This window comes from Patiria miniata, unplaced genomic scaffold (genome assembly GCF_015706575.1).
Source record: "Patiria miniata isolate m_02_andy unplaced genomic scaffold, ASM1570657v1 HiC_scaffold_5, whole genome shotgun sequence".
Classification (NCBI taxonomy): domain Eukaryota; kingdom Metazoa; phylum Echinodermata; class Asteroidea; order Valvatida; family Asterinidae; genus Patiria; species Patiria miniata.
The window spans coordinates 9,141,588-9,162,884 of NW_024037072.1; the positions used below are offsets into that span (position 1 = coordinate 9,141,588).

Below are 21,297 nucleotides of genomic sequence, written 5' to 3' on the forward strand. Positions count from 1 at the left end.
GGGGGGGGGGGGAGCTGTCTCAACCGCGAACTTCATCTTGAAGTTCGCGGTTGAGACAGCTCCCCCAGCTTCGATCCCTCATATGATGATGATACAAAACCGAATAAAACTGTGGTTTCATATTGTTCAGCAATTGTTGAGTATTTTGGTTTAATTTCCATGTTAAACGTGCTGCATTGGAGTTTAACCTCGAAAAAATCATAGATGTACCAGCCCTTTTGGGGTTTTATCATTATTGTTACTTTCTTTTATAGCCATAAAAAAAAAACCTTTAATCACTTTTGTACGCGACATCGAAAAAAATCCGCAGACGTTTAATTAGCCCTATTTGCGGCCAGATTATCCGGCTGTCTTCGTCAGTCGTGCACAAAATGAAAGCCCTTCCCAAGAGGGTCGCATACCCGAAATCAGGGGAAACGTTTTTGTTTCGTTAAAATAAAACACACATTTTGAAAATTTTACATTTGGAAGAGCACGGGGCACGCATTTTAAAATTAAAATCAAGCGTCATGTATATAGTTCCCCTTGCTGCAAAGTAAGTAATGAAACGATAAGTTCGACAATTGTCAAAAAATTAAAAGCAAAATGTACTTACATGCCAAGAACTGAAATCGGTAAGCTGCACTCACCCATCAACATATACTTGACATACTGGCATGCCTGCTTTTCAAAAACTGTCCTAAAATCCTGTTCCATTTACGTTCTGTTCTTTATTTCACTTATTCAATCCTGCGTAAATAATTAACTTCACATGTACAGCGGAATGAGAACGTCAAACATAATCTTACAAAATTAATACAACACAAAAAAGCTATGTATAATTTACATACTGGTATTGTATTGTAACGAAAAATACCGTCACCATGCATTCTGCGTTAAACAACGTTCAACCTGCCCATTATATACAGACAAAAAGTTGAGATTGGTTTCAACGAGTATGTTCTGCACCTCAAACTGTTAACTTGGGTCATCTGTTATCATTTTCAAAACGTATTCTTTTTGGCAGACCCCCCTGGCTCTAACCTCTCTCAAATAGTACTTTTACAAAATGTTTATAAAGATATCCTGGAACGAACAGTTCACCCACAGCGTCGCGATTAGTTATGGAACGTCTTAAAGATGTCGTTCGGCGCAGGCAAACCATCCCTATACATAAAGTGGTGGATGAAAAGTAACCTCGTTCCCCGTGGGTACGATCTTGCTGTGCCATGTTCGTTCCAATCATGCCTTGCGCGATCTTACCCCTGGAATTGTGTAATTTAAATGTGCTGCTATTTGGCACATTTAGTTTAACTGCAGGCGATGTTTGTGAACTTAATGTATCAGATCTGAACAGCTCTGGCAGGAGATTCTACATGTCACTTGGTGGTCTGTCTGTCTGTCTGTCCCGAAAATTGACCAAAAGTATGGTGTTGTCAATGTGTGCCATCGGCGTTGCATTTTCCGGTGTCGCATTTTTAATCTCTGGCAGGGATAATTTGGATCGATTTCATTGCAAGACTTTCATGCAAGACTTCTTGCAACGCCAGCCTCGCTTGAGTCTAACACGGCCAAAGTTAATTGTACACTCGCATTTGTTTACCACAGAAGCGTCTGAAAGCCCATTACAAAAAAAATACTGAAAACCATTGATCGGCAGTTTTACAAAATTTCAAAAGCGTACATGGGTCGGTAACCCCCACTCCAGCATACTGAAAATGTTGATAATTATGGCTAACAAATAGTTCTCATAAGATTTTAAACATTATTTTAGCAAAATACACCACTGAACAGTTAAAAAGTTATGATATATGATACGCATTGTATAATATAACAAAAATACAACCACCTAGGCCCTATATACTGGGTTAAATAACAACGTTCAACTATTATGTATGATAAGTTAGGAACTGGTTTAAATGTGTTTGTTCTCTACGGCAAATTACTTCTAACCTCGTTCTCTTTTACAAACACACCATTAAAGAATTGAAAAGCTATTATACATCGATACGCACTGCATAATGTTTAAAAAAAAAAACAATCACCATGTATACTGAGTTATACAATAAACAACTAATATAAATTGAGATTGGTTTAAACGACTAAGTCCTCATGCATGAGGTTTTAAACCTTTTTGACAGTCACTTACGATTATAAAATGGAGAAAAAAAAATCTCAAAATGCTTAATCCCCGTCATTTTCTGAATCCAACTTCCTTTGTATAAAAAAAGAATGTTGCTGCCAATGTTCGACATTTTACTCTCAAATATTGTCTTTATTTATTTGAAGTTCGGAATTTAAATAAAGTTTGGAATTTGCTGATTACCGGAACTGGTACGAGGAAAGTCTACCCTGTAAAATTAGCACAGTTTGGAAGAAAACAACAGGATGTTTGAAAAGTGTGCCCGAGGGCACATTCTTTTTAATTTGACAATATTCGTTAAATACTCATGTATTTAACGAGTGAATGAAAATCACGTCCCCAGTGCCGATCAAGGGGTTTTACACGAGAGCATGAAATTCAAAACATAAGAAACATGAGACAGCAACTCCTGAATCAGAAGTGTACACTATGGAATCAAACTTTATACGAGAACCCCCTCAAACAAAATCTATAGTAGAGATTTTCTCCTTTTTTTATTCTAAAAATTTGACTCCAACGGGTAAGCTGTAATATTAATCTGTCATACTTAAGCCTTTGAGAAATGTTGCTTCGGTAAACTTAACAAAATGCAAGCGATCGTATGATCTTTAAAAGCTAAGTAGTGTATCTTAAAACTGCAGACAAATGTCAATTTTAACCAGACCCACACATATTCACAAAATGTTCCGTGTCACGTGATGGGGCCAAATCCAATCAGTCAACGGGAATGCTGTGACGTAACGTAATGTTGATGGTTACGGTTGTCCTGCTTGGCACAATTGTACGTCGGTAAGTCCACATGATTCACCCTGTGGAAAAAAAATCAGTATTAAAGCAGAAATAACAACTTCTTAAAAGACAGATTTACTTTTCATTGTTAACTGGTTTTAGTATTGACCAAATACTAATCAAAACATTCCCAAAACCGTGGCCCAGATATCTTAACTGCTAAAGCTGTCATATCGCCACAAATCACATACCGTGGATTCGCATAGGCCTAGATGGGAATCAACTTGAAAACGCTATTTTAAAATGGTCTGTTTTCTTAATGCGCGATATATTCTATTAAGCTGAATAGGGCCAACGCATTTCATATTTCCTCATTTTAACCTCTGCATAAAGCTGGTATAAACCCTTGTCCCGTTTTCACTGGGACCAAGCTTGAGTTTGTTTTTGTGACTATACACGGTGAGTAAAAACAAAACAGAAACCCAAATAGCAGGACCATTTTTGTAATGAGGTTCTGTATGCAGCACTTTCAAAATCTAGGATATAAATTCCCAATTAATGAGCTGTATTTTAGTACACGAATCATTCAAATCACTTAATATATGTAATTTTTAAGTTACAGCATGTTAAACACAAACACCGTTTTAAAGTTCTGTCCAAGTAGCACAAAAAGGCAATAATGTTCTTTCACCAAAACGATAATAATTCACGTTCATGCCTGTAGCTTATGTGCATTGTTTTCGTTTTGCTGAAAGATCCGTGGACAGAACTGTAAAACAGTGGTTGCGTTTAAAATTCCGTAACTTAAAAAGTACATCAGTGATTTGAATAATTCGTGTGCTAGAAGAAAGCTTACGAATTGGGCTTTGATATCCAAGATTTTGAAAGCGCTACATGCAGACTTCATTTACGAAATGGTGCTGTCATTTAGGGTTCCTTTTTTTGTACTCACCCTGTATTGGCATGCAGGCCTATCACAAAGTAAATGCACTTACCACCTGTGTTTGCCAGTCTTGCAGGGTCCTTTTATATCGTCTTATTTCGTTGTCGAAATTCTCCAGTTGGCTGATCTCGGCATCGTTTGCACTTACAGCAGCTACAAATAAGCAATGAAGAGTAGCAATTCATTTTCAACCAAACTAGGGACAAGACGTTTGCGAGTGAAATTCCGTCCATCGAATAGATCGAGATTTTCACTCCTTTTCCAAGCACTTTAATGTAACATTTGAGTGAGTCCCGATTGAAATCGTCTGTTTCCTTTGCTCTTTGGTCTGGTTCCCCGACCAAAAGATTCTGACTATTATTTATGACGAATCTTAGGCCAGGTGGACCTCTTGGTTTAATATGAGCATGATGCCCCTTTTTCTAAAGCTGGATTTTGTTTCAGGTTGGGATTTATCATTAAAATCTCCGAATGTTCAGAACTTTCGGTTAAATAAAAAAATCACTAGCATCATTATAGCTTTATATATCATAGACTGTGATATTTTTCATTTTCTAATGTTGAGTTATAGTTGAACCCTCAGGCGAAGCCGATTGGCGACGACGCCGACTTTTGGAATACCCCCTTTTTTAATAAGCATGGCAGGTAAATAAAACGTATTTTATACCCGAAAATATACCCAGGCTATAATTCGAGCGTCGACAAAATGCAATCGGCAAACTTAGGGCATTTTCGAGAACGGGAGGCATTCCTCCTCTTTGGTCACGTGATACTGACGGCTTCCAAAACTTAATGATGTAGTGTATATTGTATTATACATTGGTTTGGCGCACAGTTTTATATTATGTTATAACAGTGGAAGCTGAGATTCTATGCTTTTTAGCGGGATAATGAACTTGAATTTAAATTTGAATAACCGAAGATTCGGAAATAGATAAAATCTTTTAGCCTGGGAACCAGACTATAGTTTCACTCCCTGAAAACCAGAGAGAATTCATTTTAAAGTAATGGGGACTGTATAATGTTCTGAAAGCAAGCAAAGAAACCATGCATCTAGCAAACAACCCAACTGTAATAGCCCAACATAAATTACGTACCAGAATTGTCCACAGTGAGATCAAAATTGACCGAACTGTTAGGGCCTCCGTCTATGGCCAAGACGACTGTACAGGAGCAGTTCGTAGTCTCCGCAGAATTTGATCCATTGATGAGCAAGGACAGGAACTCTTTGCCAGAGCTGGAGGCTCGGTGCTCGGTGTACGGCAGGCTGGCGCACGGTGTGCACTGGACTTCGTCGTTGACCACGCGAAGGTTTTCACCCGTAGGTGCCTCAGCGAAAAGATACAGGTTGATGGGTTGGTTCTTGACGTTCAGGTACCTCGTTTGACTGTTGGGTCCCAGGTGTATTGTGATGCCTAAGATTACAGTAGGCATACAACAAAGTGTGCTGTTTAAATCCCAACAGGGTAAGCAACGGATACTGAATGGATTTTACTGCTCCCACTCATCCGGGGGGTTCATATACAACTTGATGACAACTTATAGTTTTCTATGCACTTTGAAAAAGAATCATGAAAAAAAAAACACATTCAAGACCACAAAATGAATAGGCCTAGACGTTATTCATTTGTGTGGTTTGTACTGCAAGTGATAGAAAAGGCGTATTATAGGCCTATAGAAATTTTGGGGAAAACTTCAGTAGACTGAAATCACGTGGATAACTAAACGTTTTCATGCTGTAAAAACAATTTTTTCACTGACCGTTTTCATCATTATTCTTTACATCCCTCCCGATAACATGACTGAATGATGACTTAAACCGAATATTCAGAACTTAAAAGAATACGTTTCCAGTTTAAGAAGTTTACAGCTCCATTGTTCCAGGAAATGGGTGAAAAACAGAGACAAATGGGATTTAGGAGTCTTGATGAAATAGCGCTGTACAATGCGGAGTGTAAAGATTAACACTGCATCCAGAATAGCTGTTGCTGCTCTCTGCTAATCTCTTACGTGGCTATAAAATGTATACTTTCAAATAAACTATACACATACTTGGAGGCTCGGTGTTGTCAGCTCCCGTCTCCAAGTCCTGCTCCCTGTGAATATACAAGAAATACAAGTGAACTCGACCGATTCACAGGATAGACCAAACAGAGGCGGCCCCCTTCAATGGCGAATGCATTGTGCCAGCTATTATTCTGATAATCCGCCACGTGGTATTGATTTGTTTAACAAACGTGCACAAGGGTTTCTCGATAGGTTTCGTCGCTATAGACTTCAACCAAAACAGACAGTCAGCCTACATGAGGTTCTTGTGAATCATTAGACCAATCCGAGCACTATTACTGTATACTCACGAAGGCCCCCTTCAATGGCGGAAGCAATGTGCATGCTAACTGCCCGAAGACGGATTACCATATAGGCATAGGCTTATTTTGTGATGACGTCCCATTACATCGCAGATCACATACAATACTATTTTGAGAAACTCAGACAAGGCAACCATTTCAACTCCAGCTTACAAGCCAGATACTTGTACGAATTTCTTGCATTCCTGCTTTGATATTAATGAAAAGGAGGTAAGCAGCAACACCATTGCTTTGATATTTTCCCAGACTCGTCTATAGCTCAATGAAACTGACAGTTCCACAAAAGGAGAACAAAACACAGCTAACAAGAGGCAGGAAAAGGGCGAAATTAATGATTTGTTTTATCTACAAAAGTGGGAGTAAAAATGTAGGACATGTAACTTACCCCTCGTCAGAGTTGACACACGAAGTACCGTTCCATCTGCAGTACGGATCTTCAATGACTAAACAGGCCACACGCGAGGCGAAATCCTGGCAGTGTTGGAATGGTACCTTGTAGACGCCAATGTCGGTGCCGACAAAAACGGCTTGATCGGAGTCACTCAGCAACATGGTTAACACTGGAGTCTGCGTGTAAATATTGATCATATTAGTCGTGGCTCAAGACGGTTTGTGCTTATAATACGTCATGCATAAAATTACTATGGAACTATGAGTCAGGAATAGTCTCGGAGGAGAAATGGGAAAGAGAGAATACTAATTTTGAGAGACTATTTTTCTGAAAGTTTTGAATCTCGGACAATCCAAAATTCGGGGATTCTGGACTACTTTAAACTTCAAAATCTGGGGAGTTGGAACAACTTTGTCACAAATCCTGCTTCGTTAATAGAGCATTTGGCATGACAGATCACGGATCCTCTACACAAGGATAAACGACTCATCTGAGCTTGTGTACAAACTATACGCGCACAGGCCGTGATCACGCCTCTAACCAGAAATTTTGGAAGTCGTTTATCCTTGTGTAGAAAATCCGTGGACAGATGTCCCCCTCAACTCAAACGGCACATCGTGAGGAATTTGAGAAACGTGAGAATCACGATGAAGGAATAACCAAAAACAGAAAAGGTTTTGTTTCAATCTCAGAGTTATTTATAATTATTTTCTACTGACTTTTCGACCGTCTGTATCCAGGCTAATCTCCTCCACGACTTTCGCTTCGGATCGGTTCGCGTTCAAATACGCCTTGAGCACAGCCCCATTCTCTGTGAAAATCATCCAAAGGAAAAAAAAATGAATGAAACTTACAAAAATGACTCTTCTTTACCTACTTCATTCCTAACGAACAAAAGGAAAATTAATTTAAAAAGCGAAGACTTAAGTGAAATTATTCAAGTGACGGGGAAGTAATTTTGAAATAAGGGCGATAAAGAAGTTCAGCAAGAAATACCCGTCTTCGTGGCACATGTACTTCTAAATGTACGCGAACAAAGGCAACCGTCCCGATTAGTGTCCTTTAGAACATACAAAAAGTACCTTAAAGACATGCATTCAATGGACTGTTTTAGTGCTGAGCAATTACCAAATTTTCTTTTTAGATCTATATCAGTCATGGAACAGTGAAAAGTATACGCAAAGTTCAAGCTTAACCGAATTGAATTTTATTATTAAAATGAATTCATTTTATCATTAAAAATTCAAAAAATATTTTTCAATATAAATACATTGTAGAACAGTGATAACTATTTTCTTAACGAATTGATTTTATCATTAATAACTGAACCAATTGTTTTATCATAGTGCGATTTCACACTTGTGCCCTTAAATGAGTGAGTTCATCATAGAAAACTGAAATTTGTCGGTTTCCCGTATCGATGGGTTAGATGTAAACACTCCACCTAGCACCTACATATTTTGAAATATGTGTCCATCGTCCGTGATAATATCTTAAAACTCGTTCAAATTCGACACGAAAAAAATCGCGTGGCAATAAAATCGGGAAAGTTTCGACCGGAGATTCTTTTTGTGAAAAACAATACATAAAACATTCCTTTTTAGGACCATGTATCGATAACCAGTACATGCCGTGTACCTACCCGTTCCGATGAACATGACATCGATGGAATTGACGACGTTTTCATCAACCACGATCTGTGAGAAACGTTCCCCGTCTATCACCAACAGAGGGTTGCTTTGAGCGCCCCCTGCCGTCTCGTAGTGCAGCTTGTTCTCAGCCGACACCGACATTATTTGACCTTGTCTTAATATGTTTAGTACGGTAGCTGAACTGAAACTGTCTGTGTTTTGACACTGAAATAACCATATAAATTGTTTAATTTCTTCTTTATCTAAAAAGGGTCTGCGGCGAAATATTGAAACATTGAAAAAGTATCAGCGAAACTTAACACTAAAAAAGGGAGCCATATTTTCAAGGTTTTAAATATTCAGTGAACTTTACAACTGTTTTAAGTATTACAATGTGCTCCTTCAGATGTAGGCAAGTCCGCCTCCCTGACCTGATGATCACCTGACTCTCTTACTACATTGTAGGTCGGGAAACCATTACATTCAAAAACGGATACAATGATTATACTTGGTTGCAGAAAACAAATAATTGCGTACCGTTACTAGTCTGGGAGTGATGGGGTCCGTGGCTACGTCCTTCCAAATCTCGCCATTATTCTCCTGAAACGTGAACTTATTCTCGGTGTTGAGAAACAGTGCCTCAATCTCATCCAAACGGTAGGCGCAAACTGCAGAACTTGCCACGACAGGTCTAAGATAATACATGTACCAACAAATTCAGGACAAAACAAGACCAAAATGAACATTGAACAACATCCGGTCAAAAGTAATCAAGCACTGCACAGTGATTCTCTGTTGCAAGATGAATTGAAATTAGATGATTGAAATGATTACTTAATATGTTGGTTGTATCTTCATCAAGGACTACAAAATCTGAATTTTCTCAACTTGCTGTTGAACAAAGTGTCCTCCAATAGCACTTACGCTCGTGTGGCGAAAATTGCAAAGACTACGTTGACATCATCAGTTGACTGGTAAATGTCCTCTGTTGACAAGAAATAAACATAAATGACCACAGTTATATCATGCGAGATGATAAAAAAATCCTAGACATCGAGTTTGAGATAAGTGACTAGCACAGCCCTTCAGAAAATTAAAAATATTAATAATAATAACAATTAACATGTGTTGCGTCCGAGCTTCTGCTTGTAAAGTAAAAATTGAAGAAAACGAAAGGGGGACCCGCTGTTACAACTGATAATGTGGTAACCAACGGATAACGTATCACCAACCGCTAATGTTTCACAAATTGACCGATATTTTATCACAACCGATAATGTAACAAAAATTGACTGATAGCGTAGAACAATTTGTTTACAATAATGTCTCACGTTTTGACGGATAATAAATATTTACCAAAAAAAACTGTATCAGATAACGTATCACCACAGAACGGATACTGTATCAACCGATAGCGTATCAAAAATCAACTGATAATGTATCAATATATGAACATTGGCGTCGCCAGGATTTTTTCCGGGGGGGGAAGCAAATTTTCCCCAAAAATTCTTTACCTTTTTCATTATATTCTCAATTTATCATTTTTCTGAGCGTGAGCAAGGGAGCTTTTGCCCTACCCTAGTACCCCCCCCCCATCAAATGAACAGCAATATGGCTTCGCAACTCTTTTTTCCCCTTTTTAACGATTTCCGGGGGGGGGGGGGCGGCGCCCCCTTGGGCCTTCCCCCCTCGCGACGCCCATGTATATGGAAAACGTATATACAAAAGTTTGTTTATGTCCTATTGTTTGCGCCCATTACGGTTTGGTCCCCAATAACGGGGGACCAAATCGTCGCTGTGCTCACGAAATGCAAAACAAATCTCAAAGGAAAAACAATAATATTTTCGGTTTTCAGTTTTGATAACCAAATTATTATATCATGTGTCAAGGAACAATAAAATCATAATTACAAAGTTTAAAACAAAATTTTACTTGTACTTTCTTCTTCTTTTTTTTATCGTGAATAAACATTAATTTGTCAAAAAGCCTGAGATCCGAGTTCTTTATTTCTCACCGTGGCAAAAGTCACCTTGTAAGCAGGGCGAGAAGAAGGATCATACCATTTGTCGATCTACACGAATCAGCTTGTACAAAATGTAATAATTTCCCACCGCTTAGGAAAAGGTGCGCACAAAGTAGGTAGACAAAAATCATCTATGCATTTGTGTTCTCACGAAGTGCAAAAAAGTTCCTTCGATAAATAACCACTATAGATTACCAAAGAGTAGAGCATGACGTATTGGACAGTGCAGACAGTTTCCGAATTCTGTTACCGCAAAGTGGTCGAAAGGTTTGTAAAAAAAAAGGATAAAGCTCAACAGTGATTTTCTCGAAATGAACTTTATTCCAGATTCAGAGGTTTTTTCCACTTCGTGAGATCAGTGATGAAATTGGGTAGAAACTCTAAAAAGATAATATTTTCAAAATTAAGTTTCAATGTGATCCGTTGCTTGCTCATTACTGAAAATCAACACGTGATACATTATCGGATACAAATTTTAATACACTATCAGTCAAATTTTGTTACATTATCGGTTAGCGATACAATATCGGTAAATGTTTAGACAATATTATCGGTTGGTGATACGTTATCCGTTGGTTACCGGTATTACATTATCAGTTGTAACACCCTCATTGGTCGCCCTATCTCTAAACACCTATTAGATTTTAAAAAAAAAAAATTTTTTACAAAAGACAGAAAACATAAGAGAGGGAAAAACTGAGCAGAATGACTCACGTATTTCGTTGTAATGGTAGGGGATGGCTCCGTCGATAGAACATGTTAGTCGGGCTTTCACAAAGGTGACTATGTTGCGGACCGATAACTGGGTGCTTGCTTGACCCCCTGTATCATTCTAAAGAAATACCAATTTTGATTAAAAGTCATAACGAAACGTCATTAAACATTGATGTCCATAACTTTTTGCCCATTACTTTTTTTCAATAGTACTGGATCCTTCAATCGAAGGGGAGGACAAGAGTTAATAATTAGGGAAGAGAAATGCAAATGGAAATGTTGGGAGGGGGAATACGAAAAGAGGAATTGAACAATAGAATGCAGTGATGTAGTGCCTTGATGCTGGGCCTTGGCCTTAAGGCTGCCTTAAGGCTGGATTTTAGGGCCTTGGCCTTGGCCTCGAGGCTTGAGGGCAAAAGCCTTGGCCTTGGCCTTGGCCTTGAGGGTTCAGAGCCTTGCAATTTTGAGTCAAGGCTCTTCAAGGCCCATACATTTTTGCATTTTCCAGATAAATCTGTTCGAAATTTTGCTGACCATTTTAATCGTATTACATGGAGGAGGGAAGCACCCTATAGATTTGTGTGTTGGGCACACTTCCACTTTTGTAGCATCACGTTTTGTTACCATTGTAGTAGATTTGCTGCAAAAATATTCGTACACTTGTGGGCTAATGAGATGATCACTTTAATTGCATATAACTATGGAATAGATCCGATTGGTTGTATACATGTATGTCTCCCTGATAAGTGCTAAAGATTTGCATGTATCTGTTTTAGATAATGCTGATATTTCTGACCATGTTGGGCCAGCAAATAAAAATTTCCCAAATCAGTTTCTTGGATCCCCTTTTTTTTACACTTGGGAGAATTGTGTGTCATTATAGAAGTAAATCATTATTTTGTTTACTTAAACCACATTGAAGACCTGAACTTATACACTAATAGATGTAGGCCTATGCGAGCATGTTGGTTGCAATTAAAGAAATGTTGTTCTTCGTTACGAGCAATTCGTGATGATAAGGGCGGATCCAGGCGGGCCAAAAGGGGCCATGCCCCCCCCCCCAAAAAAAAAACCGAAACCATTTTCTTTTTTATGTGACGTCGTAATAAAGGCAGGCAATGAGTACACCATCATCTTTCCCTCAAAAAACATTGGTTAAAATGGTCAGAAATTGCCTCAAATCGCACCACAGAGCATCTCGAATCCAAAAATTTTTCGGAGCCCTTAAGCGGGCCCCGAAGCCCAAGCCGTAATTTTTTTTGATCCACTCTTTTTGGGTGGACCAAAATTTCTTTGCCCCCCCCCCCTCCCAAATTGTGTTCTGGATCCGCCCTTGCGTGATGATGTGTCACTCATGTGACTATAATTAGATGATATCAGTGGTCATTTTATAAAACAGGGCCTTGGCCTTGAGGGTTAAGCCTTGGCCTTGGCCTCGAGGCTTGAGGGTCAAAGCCTTGGCCTTGTCCTTGAGGGTCAAAGCCTTGGCCTTGGCCTTGAGGGTCAAAGCCTTTGCTCCAACACTGATAGAATGCAAACCACAAATTCTATCATACCTTCACAATAATAATATTCACTACATATTTGTACCTGACACACCACTGCGACTCTTGAATACACGAGACTTTCAGAGATAAACTCCGCTGCAATCTCGCGGAAAAAGAAGTAGACTCGTCCATTGTAACTGATGGGATCTCCTACAAACTGTGGAGTCGGCGGACCCCCTAAAATGAAAATGTAGGGATCATGGGTTGAAAAAATGCAAATGTGAGGCATTCATGTCGTTATGTTGAAAATGTCATCCAGCAATGCATGAAATTAAAACAGGGCAAAGGAAAACAAGGCAAACTAAGCATTAATGATTTTCATTACTCTTTAGTCTAGCTAGGCTTAAACCTACCAGCTGCCGTCAATACATTATCATTATCCGATTTAGTCGTTAGTTGCGCCTCAACACCAACCACATTTTGGGAGGAGTCACGCTGCAGCATCAATTTGACGATAGCTGGTCTGGTCAACGACCCAGCCGACAACTCCAGGTTGGTTCCAACAAACAGTTCAAGATCTAAAAGTATGCAACCAACTAAATATTTTAAACGTGTATCACAATTAAACTGAGAGAGTAAAAACTTGCACCAATTCGGGCATTTCGGATGGAGGATGGGTATGTGCTTTTTTGTCGTTCGAACACCCCATTGCATTTGAACATCTGGAAAACTGTGGACAAGCATTACATTCACTGTGTGGACTTCCGAACAAAACGGTCCACATAAACCAGTTTTCAGATACGTTGTATTGACTTGCCCACGCCCACACAAGGTTTCCCCCTCTGGAACACAGGTTTATAAAGGCATTTTTTGGGTATTAGGTTTATCCGTCGCAAAATAAAACTAACCATTCAAGGGAATCATAGAAAAAAAATGGGTTGAAAGAGTTTTCAGTACAATTTTTTTAGAGGTTTTTCTTAACTTTATCAGCCGTCTTACTCGGTATGGTTGCAGTCCAGTAAATCGGTCCGAAATTGCCTACGCCGGCCAAATCACGATTTGCATGCCCACGATTTGCATCAAAATCTTCAGTATTTGAGCATGCTGTGGGCCATGAACTTGAGGGTTTGTAAAAAAAATATGGGTGGAAGCCGTGCACAGGACTGTGAACTTGCAGTTCCGTTCAATTTGGATGAAATTGGGGCCCTTAAAGCGCTCTATTTTGCAATTGAGTGTAGGCATCGTTTTTCAAAGTTGCGATGGGCTTCAGGACTATTTTCAGGGGTGATCATCTTCGGATGGAAATTTCTCCTAAAAGTTATCAGTTGACCCCCCAAAAAAATGGAAAAAAAAATGAAAGATGATGAAATAAGCTTTAATTTGATGTGTGTCTCGAACACCTTGAAGAGTTGTGAGTATTTTTCCCAGAGTTTCTGAAGTGGGAGCATTTACCATTGGGGTCTATGGAAGTTTATTTACTGGTATGTAACCTATAATTTCAAAATGGCGCCTTCCATCGTTTGTTGTCAAATGTGTGCGCCTGCGCTTTACATTCCACGACAGTGGTTTTTTTCAGGGGGGCGGGACCTGGGGGGGGGGCAGCGTTTCAAAAGGGGTCACCAATGGCGGTTCCGCAACAAATGCGCCCACAATCTGAATGGGGCTGAAGGACCGTCGTCCGATCACAGCAATTTCGAGCGGAGGGGGGGGGGGGGTAATTTGGGGTTGGAAGGAGCAAAAACTCAATTAACTCCCGTTGGGGCGCCCTACAGCAAGGTAGCCGCAAACAGAGGGCTTGTTTTCAGGCCAGAAATCGCAGTAAGAGATTTTTTCCTCGCAATTTTTTGAAGAAATATGAGTCATCCATCCTTCCTCGTGCCGTACAAGTGGTTTTGGGGAATTTTTTAAAACCTCGCTTCTTTATAGGTTGCAGACCAGTAAATCGGTCCGAAATTGCCTACGCCGGCCAAATCACGATATGCATGCCCTCAAAATCTTCAGTATTTGAGCATGCTGTGGGCCATGAACTTGAGGGTTTGTAAAAAATATGGGTGGAAGGCGTGCACAGGACTGTGAACTTACGAAAACAAAGGGATCTCCACACTAGGTAGGTAACGTAAATGGGTGGGTGAGTATGTGTGTGGGTGGGTGGGTGTGTGGGTGTGGGTAGGCATACACCGCGTTATGGGGACGTTTTGTATTGTTAGGCAAATTAGGACCGAGTTATGGGGACTTTCTGCTGTCCCCATAGCATTTTCGGTCCCCACAAATACCGTTCTTCTAGTGCATTATGGAAAGAGTGATGACAAAAAGTACAGAACAGAAAAAAATAATAGAAAGCACCCCAAACCTAAAACATACGCCTCGCCCGCCAAAAAAAACACCATCACGTCTCTTTTTATATTGTAATAGGCCTAATGCAACTTTAGTCAGGCAGCTTAGTGAATGGATGTGGACATTCCGGACAAAAGCGCCAAATGTTCCATACATGCTCCTCAATGCCTTACCTTTCAATTTTTGATAGGATCAACTCATCCAATGAAATAATGGCGGCCATCTTGGATTTTAAAGACGGCGGCCGTTGAAATCCTATATCTACCAATATCTCATCTTCTAAGCCACTTAGGATTTAAGTTATTGTGTCTGAACATACATTTTCAGGGTCAACGAATGCAACTGTACCATTTGGGATAGTGTCAAATGGTTAGTTTGTCCAAATACAGTATTGTGGCCATCTTGTATTTGAAACATAGCCGCCATTTAAAACCTAAATCTCCGAATACGTGTATTCCATCTTTAAGCCACTAAGGGTCTAAACCTTGGTGTCTAAACATATATTTTCGGGTCATGGAATGCAACTAAACCATTTGGGTTAGTACTACATGTATTTGAGATCGTGTCAAATGGTCAGTTTGTCCAGATAGCCTACTTAATACGGCGGCCATATGGTTTGCCGTAAAAGGACCAAAACTGGCCCAGTTCAGGTTCTCTACCTTTTTGCCATTATGGTTTGACTTGAAAGGGCCGACACCGGTCCCATTCAGGTTGTGTACCGTCTTGCCATTATGGTTTCCTATAAAGGGACCAACACTGGCCTGGTTCAGGCATTTTACCGTCTTTTCATCATGGTTTATCGTAAGAGGACCTGCAATGGCCTGGTTCAGGCTGTGCGCCGTCTTGCTGTTATTGTTTGCCTTAAAAAGACCAGCACTGGTCCGATGCAGGCTCTGAAAGGTGTTACCATTACCGTTTGCCACTTAACAGGGCGAGCACTGAACCAATTCCGACTCTGTGGTGTCTGTACCGTCAACACGGAACCGTTTTGGCGCAATCAAGCCAGCATTAGCCCGCTTCTGGTCTTGTTCCGTTTAAACTGTATGGTACTGCCACAACAAACCCATAATTAGCAGATATCGGCCCAATACCGTCAAGTTTACTGGGTCAATGCCATCTTTGAACCTAGGCAGGTAGAAATCTCTGGCACTACATGATGTGATACAACTCTGCCTCTCCACAACTACATGCAGCTGAACTACTTTTGTAGCTCCATTCGATTAAGGCGGGTCTGTGATCGGCTAGTCCTGGTTCTCAAGCGGCTGATAGTTTTCCATTGAACCCATTTCGATGTAGCACCTCTTGGGAGGTTTTCTGCCGTTGTTTTAGTATAACCATGACAATCGGTGGGCGCTTGCTCCCAGTCATTGCTTCCAGTGTTGGAGTCTTGCCACTTCCCTGGATGTTGTGAAGGAGTGGACATGGCCAAGGGAGCTTTTCTTGACTTCAGCCTTTTGTGCCGAAGCTTGCCGTCCCTGGAGGAGGCGACACTCGTCATTTATAAATATTTGGACATCTTAGCTCGGCTGGCAACTTCCCTTCAGAAATCCGAAGAGGAAATGCCAGCAAAGAGGTGCAAATTACTTGTGTTGGTGGGTTTCAAGCATCCAGTGATCAAACTGCATGTTGTTTAAGGCTGGGTCAGATTTCATGGTATGGGCTGATCTCTCCCAGACGGGGCACGCACTCTGCTGAAGAATGGCACGGAGCCACAACGGTTCATCTTAGGGTGTGTGGTTTGGCTCCCCTTTCGGAGGTTGTTCAATTTCCTTATGATGTTGTTACGGGGAACTAAATTTGGATAACTTTAATGACAGGATGCGATGGAGGGTCACCCTTAGGTAGACAGGATGGCTACAAGGCGTCAATGGTGTTCCGGACCATTCGATGTTAAGGGGTCGGTTGGCTTCGCGGTTAACGTTCCTGAGATGGAACGAGCAGACTTAGGTCTTAGCGAAATTGGCACGGAGGTGATTGCGCTCATAGTATAGAAACGGCTAAGTGCTGAGGTAAGTTTCGCTTCTATGGCTTCGACCGGAATCTTTTGAGATGTAACACAAAGATCGTCTGCGTAGATGAAACACTTAGTGTCCTGGTCTTTTAAATTGTGATTTGTTATGTGTAGACGTTGTACAGCAATGGAGCTAGCACAGTGCCTTGAGGTAGAACGTTTTCTTGCCGTCGACAGCGTTTTTGTTTTGTTCTGAACAACAAAGAAGCATCTGTCTTCGAGAAGGGCTCCGATCCGTAAATGCGAGGTATTGAGTCAAATCCAAAATCTTTTTCAGGAGGCGGCAGTGGTTTACAGTCTACTTATTTTTCGTTTTGAAACCCATCCTCAGCTTGATGTGCCAGATTAAGAGCTTTTTGGCTTGTTGTTGACTTGCGATGTCGCAAATCCGGTTGCTGAGGGATAAGGGATGTTTCAGCAACGGGGACAAGCCTGTTTAGGGCCAGGCACTCGAACATGAACAAAAACAGTAATGAGTTCCTGTCTGAACCTAGCCTTGACCAAGGCTATCAGCTTGTTCCCATACGAGCTTGTTCCCGCTACCGCACACCGCGCGCGCCGCGACACAACCACGAGTTGTACTATACCGTTAGCCCCAACGACCCTTACGTGTGCTTTGTGTGCATGTACGTACGCCCCACACATACTTCCGCAAACAGCCGTCCTCGACTTACTGTACGGCTGTTCGCGGAAGTGTGGGGCGTAAGTACATGCACACGAAGCACACGCAAGGGTCGTTGGGGCTAACGGAAAAGTACAACTTGTGATTGTGTCGCGGCGCGCGCGGTGTGCGGCAGCGGGAACAAATTCGTATGGCAACAAGCTGATAGCCTTGGTCAAGGCTAGTCTGGACCATGTTACCTGTGGCCTCCAAAGCCTGCAGTGAACTATAGTTTATGTGGCTTCAAGAATCAAAGTGTATGAGGTGCAAGACGTGCATCTTGCTAAGTGCAATAAACTCTGCGGTTGCAACTGCGAGAATTAGAGCGAGCACTTTTAAACTGTAATTTTGTGTGAGTGATGACATTTATTTTCTGCAGTATACATCAACGGTATTCTGTTAGAGCTGTTACTTTCATTTTGACTATTTTGTGTGTATAACTGAAATCATCTTCGTCTCTTCTGACTAAAAAAGAGTTGTATTTCCTGAACCTGAAAATGTATGTTTTGACACCTAGACTGTGATTTGATATGGGGTAGTAGCTGAGATATTAGTAAAGGCAATTATTATCTGGCGGCCATCTTTAAAATCAAAGATGGCCACAATAGTGTACAAACTGACCATTTGGCACTGTCATTAATGGTATAGTTGCATTCCTTGACCCTGAAAATGTATGTTTAGACACCAAAACTTTAATCTTAAGTGGCTAAGAAGATGAGATATGGGTAAAAATAGGTTTTCAAAGGCAGCAATCTTTAAAATCCAAGATGGCCGCCATATTGTTATTGGATAAGTTGGTTCCTATCAAAAATTGAAAGCTAAGTCAATAAGGAGCATGTATGGAAAATTTGGCGCTTTTGTCCGGAATGTCCACATCCATTCCAAAAGCTGGCGTAAGCTGCCTGACCACTTGTACAAATAAACCTTACAAGACAGTGATTGAAGTTGCCGGGTTCATACATACACGTTATACGCCTAGCCTAATATCCGTTATATAGGTTTTCCCGACCAATTTCGCAAAAACAGCATTCGAATTCATCTTGATAGTGGCCAATTTGAAGCAAAGTAGCGCCCTGCTGTCATTCCCTTGGTCCGTATTAGATTTCAGACGTTCAAATTCGTTTTAAGACATGACATTTTCATGTTTAACACATCCTAAATTGAAGTTTTGTCATTCGGTTTAAGTGATCATTCAATTTAGCAGTCGGTTTGGGTTAAGGTTATTTGCTTGAGATTCTTCGTTTCGTTTTCATTTTCGCGCATTCTATTTAGCACTTTTTTCATTCAAAATAAAAGTCAACGAAGGTATACGATGCGAGTCTTAATTTTCATTTCTTTCATCTTTTGATTATTTCTACTTCATGTCGTGGTCCCTTGTTGTGTTTCTGGCCCCTCCTCTTGGCACGTTTTCCCGACTGCCAGATCTCAGATACGTTGCTACAATTGACCTGGCAATAGATATCTGTTTATGCCAACATTGTCTGCAAGTTCAAGATAGTCTTGGGCATCAAACGAGCATGGTCTACAATTGAAATTCTCATGTAACGCCCACGAGCTGGCATATTGATATTTCTAGTCTTTCAATCTAACAGTTTGCATGGTGATCAGAGTAGTGACAGAGTCTTGTGTGAGTCTTGTGGGTTTTGCATATTTCCAAAATGGCACAAAATCACTCCATCTCATTCTAACAAACGACGAAACGACATGGACCTATTTCGAATTACTTTGCTTACTTTCTACATATGCTTGCTTAATGGTGAATTCAAATGACCAAACTTACACAGCTGGAATCTCCGGCGAATTTGGATGCTCGTTTGTGCAATTTTAATTTGAATGCTCTATTGTTGAAATTACATGATTAAAATGTGAAATCGCATGCTTTTAATGTGAAATTGATTGTTGTCTTTAGGTAATTGGATGTTGATCTCAACGTGCATTCAAATTCTGGCGAAAATGGGTGATTGGTCGCCAATTTGGACGCCAAATCTGTTAACTTGCCCGGGAAAACCTATATTTTGCATTTTTAATAATCAATATTACAATCTACATTTAATAAAAATTGTCTGTTTGTGGCTTTGTGGTACATACCTTCAGTAAGAAACCAGCCAGTGGAATTCTGATTGTACGTATAAGGAGCAATAAACGTGGGAGAAGTAACGGTGGTATCGAAACGTGGACCAGATGCTACTGACAACTGGAAAGAAACGATCTTGATCACGACTTTGATATTAAGGAGGGGAGAGTAAAAAAAAAAAAAAACAATCCGGAAGTTTTCGATTTATCGAAAATTCGAAATGTCTTACCCTAAGAGCAATACATATGGGACGTTACAGAGGAAATCACATTATACACCCAAAAACATTTCAAAACAATGTTTTCGGTCCTCTATCTTCTTCCAAACTAATAAACTTGGCTATTATCGGCGCCATAGAATGTTATTTTGTATCACAATAGCAGCCTCGACATCATGGGCTGCGTGCGCGTTCCTTCACTAAGATAGCGAAAGGCATGATGGGGACCGGCATGCATGGGCGTCAATCCTGGGGGGGGGGGACCAGGGGGACATGCCCCCCCTCCCCCCCCCCCCCCCCCCCCCCCACCACACACCGTTTGATGGGAAACACAATATCAAATGTCCACCAAGATTTTTGAACTCGTGTGTCTAAAAAAAAAAAAAAAAAAAATGTCTCAGATCACACCACAGAGCAATGAGAGCATCTAGAATCCAAAATGTTCTGGCCCTTAAGCGGGCCCCGAACCCCACACCTTTAGCTCAGAATATAATAGCTGATTCAATGACTTCAGCCTCGAAAAATGATGTTTAAAGATTATCTTTTGCTAAAAAAACCCACAGAATCTGGTTAGAAGTGGTCAGAAATTGACTCAGATCGCACCACAGACTGAGAGCATCTTGGTACTTTGTACTTGCTTGGTACTTGGTGCTTGGTACTTGGTACTTGGTTGGTGATCCTCCGAAATATTCCATCTAGGGAATTTAAACTGGAGGTGTGGTGTAGTGAGAGTGGTCAAGATTAGGTTTTGTAACAAAGAGCATTTTCTTAACGGAGTCTGGGTTGGTAAGCGCCACTGTTGAGTCCAGGAGGTCATTCCAATGTTGAAGCGTTCTTAGAAAAAATGAAGAAGCATATGTGTCGGTCTTGACCTGGTGGAGTTGGAACTGTCTGTTGTGTCCTCGTCGTGATCTTCCAGTTTTTGGGGTGATGTATTTGGTATAGTCAATGTCCATTAGTCCATTCAGGATTTAAAAAATATAAAAGGTGCGATGCTGTTTTCTTCTTTCTTCCAAAGGTGTCCAATTAAGATCTTTCATGATAGCAGAGATGCTAGTGTCACGTCCATAGGTGTTTGAAACGAACCTTGCAGCTCTCTTCTGGACTTTTTTTTAGTTCTTTGATGTTCTTGGAAGTGTGAAGGTCCCATGCTGCCGTAGCGTAGACAAGATGAGGTCGAACAAGGGTAAAATACAACCTCTCTTTGATGGAGGATGAGGCATGATGAACATTTCTTTTGATGAAATTCAGAATGTTTGTAGCCCTGGCAGATGCATGCTACCATCCGAGGTCTTTTGGAGGAATATTCCCAAATACTGACACTGGTCTGTTTCATCTAACTGTACACCCATCTTGTTGTAAAATGTAGTTCCTGGTGATCTATTTCTAGTGATGCGCATAGTTGTACATTTCTTGGGATTAAATCTCATCCCCCAAGTCTCGGCCCAGTTTACCATGGTATCCAGGTCTTTTTGAAGCATGAGGATGTCGTCTGGTGTCTGGATGGATCTGCACACTAGACAATCATCGGCAAATAAACGGGTGGTACTGGAGACTTTGTGATGAATATCGTTGACGTGAAGGAGGAAG

The 21,297-nt window shown here is 40.7% G+C and overlaps 1 protein-coding gene across 1 annotated transcript; it reads right to left on the bottom strand.

Moving 5' to 3' along the window:
- Positions 1-1,941: 1,941 nt before the first annotated feature.
- Positions 1,942-20,402, bottom strand: LOC119740632 (semaphorin-5B-like). The gene is made up of 14 exons (XM_038215999.1): positions 20,342-20,402; positions 19,505-19,636; positions 12,824-12,988; positions 12,514-12,647; positions 10,924-11,041; positions 9,110-9,170; positions 8,723-8,876; positions 8,197-8,410; positions 7,274-7,365; positions 6,549-6,730; positions 5,847-5,890; positions 4,892-5,209; positions 3,847-3,947; positions 1,942-2,931 (listed from the first exon to the last, which is right to left on the bottom strand). The coding sequence occupies exons 1-14, from the start codon at positions 20,400-20,402 to the stop codon at positions 2,878-2,880; spliced, it is 1,830 nt and encodes a 609-aa protein (XP_038071927.1). The 3' UTR covers positions 1,942-2,877.
- Between the last annotated feature and the right edge of the window lie 895 nt (positions 20,403-21,297).

What these genes read in the sequence shown, in the direction of transcription:
- LOC119740632 (XM_038215999.1), bottom strand. Translation starts at nt 20,402, where the DNA reads ATGGAATATTTCGGAGGATCACCAACCAAGTACCAAGTACCAAGCACC. An exon ending in TGGCTGGTTTCTTACTGAAG is followed by an intron (nt 12,989 to 19,504) that starts GTATGTACCACA and finishes GCATACTTTTAG; the next exon opens with ATCTTGAACTGTTTGTTGGA. An exon ending in GCAATTTTCGCCACACGAGC is followed by an intron (nt 8,877 to 9,109) that starts GTAAGTGCTATT and finishes GTATTATCTTAG; the next exon opens with ACCTGTCGTGGCAAGTTCTG.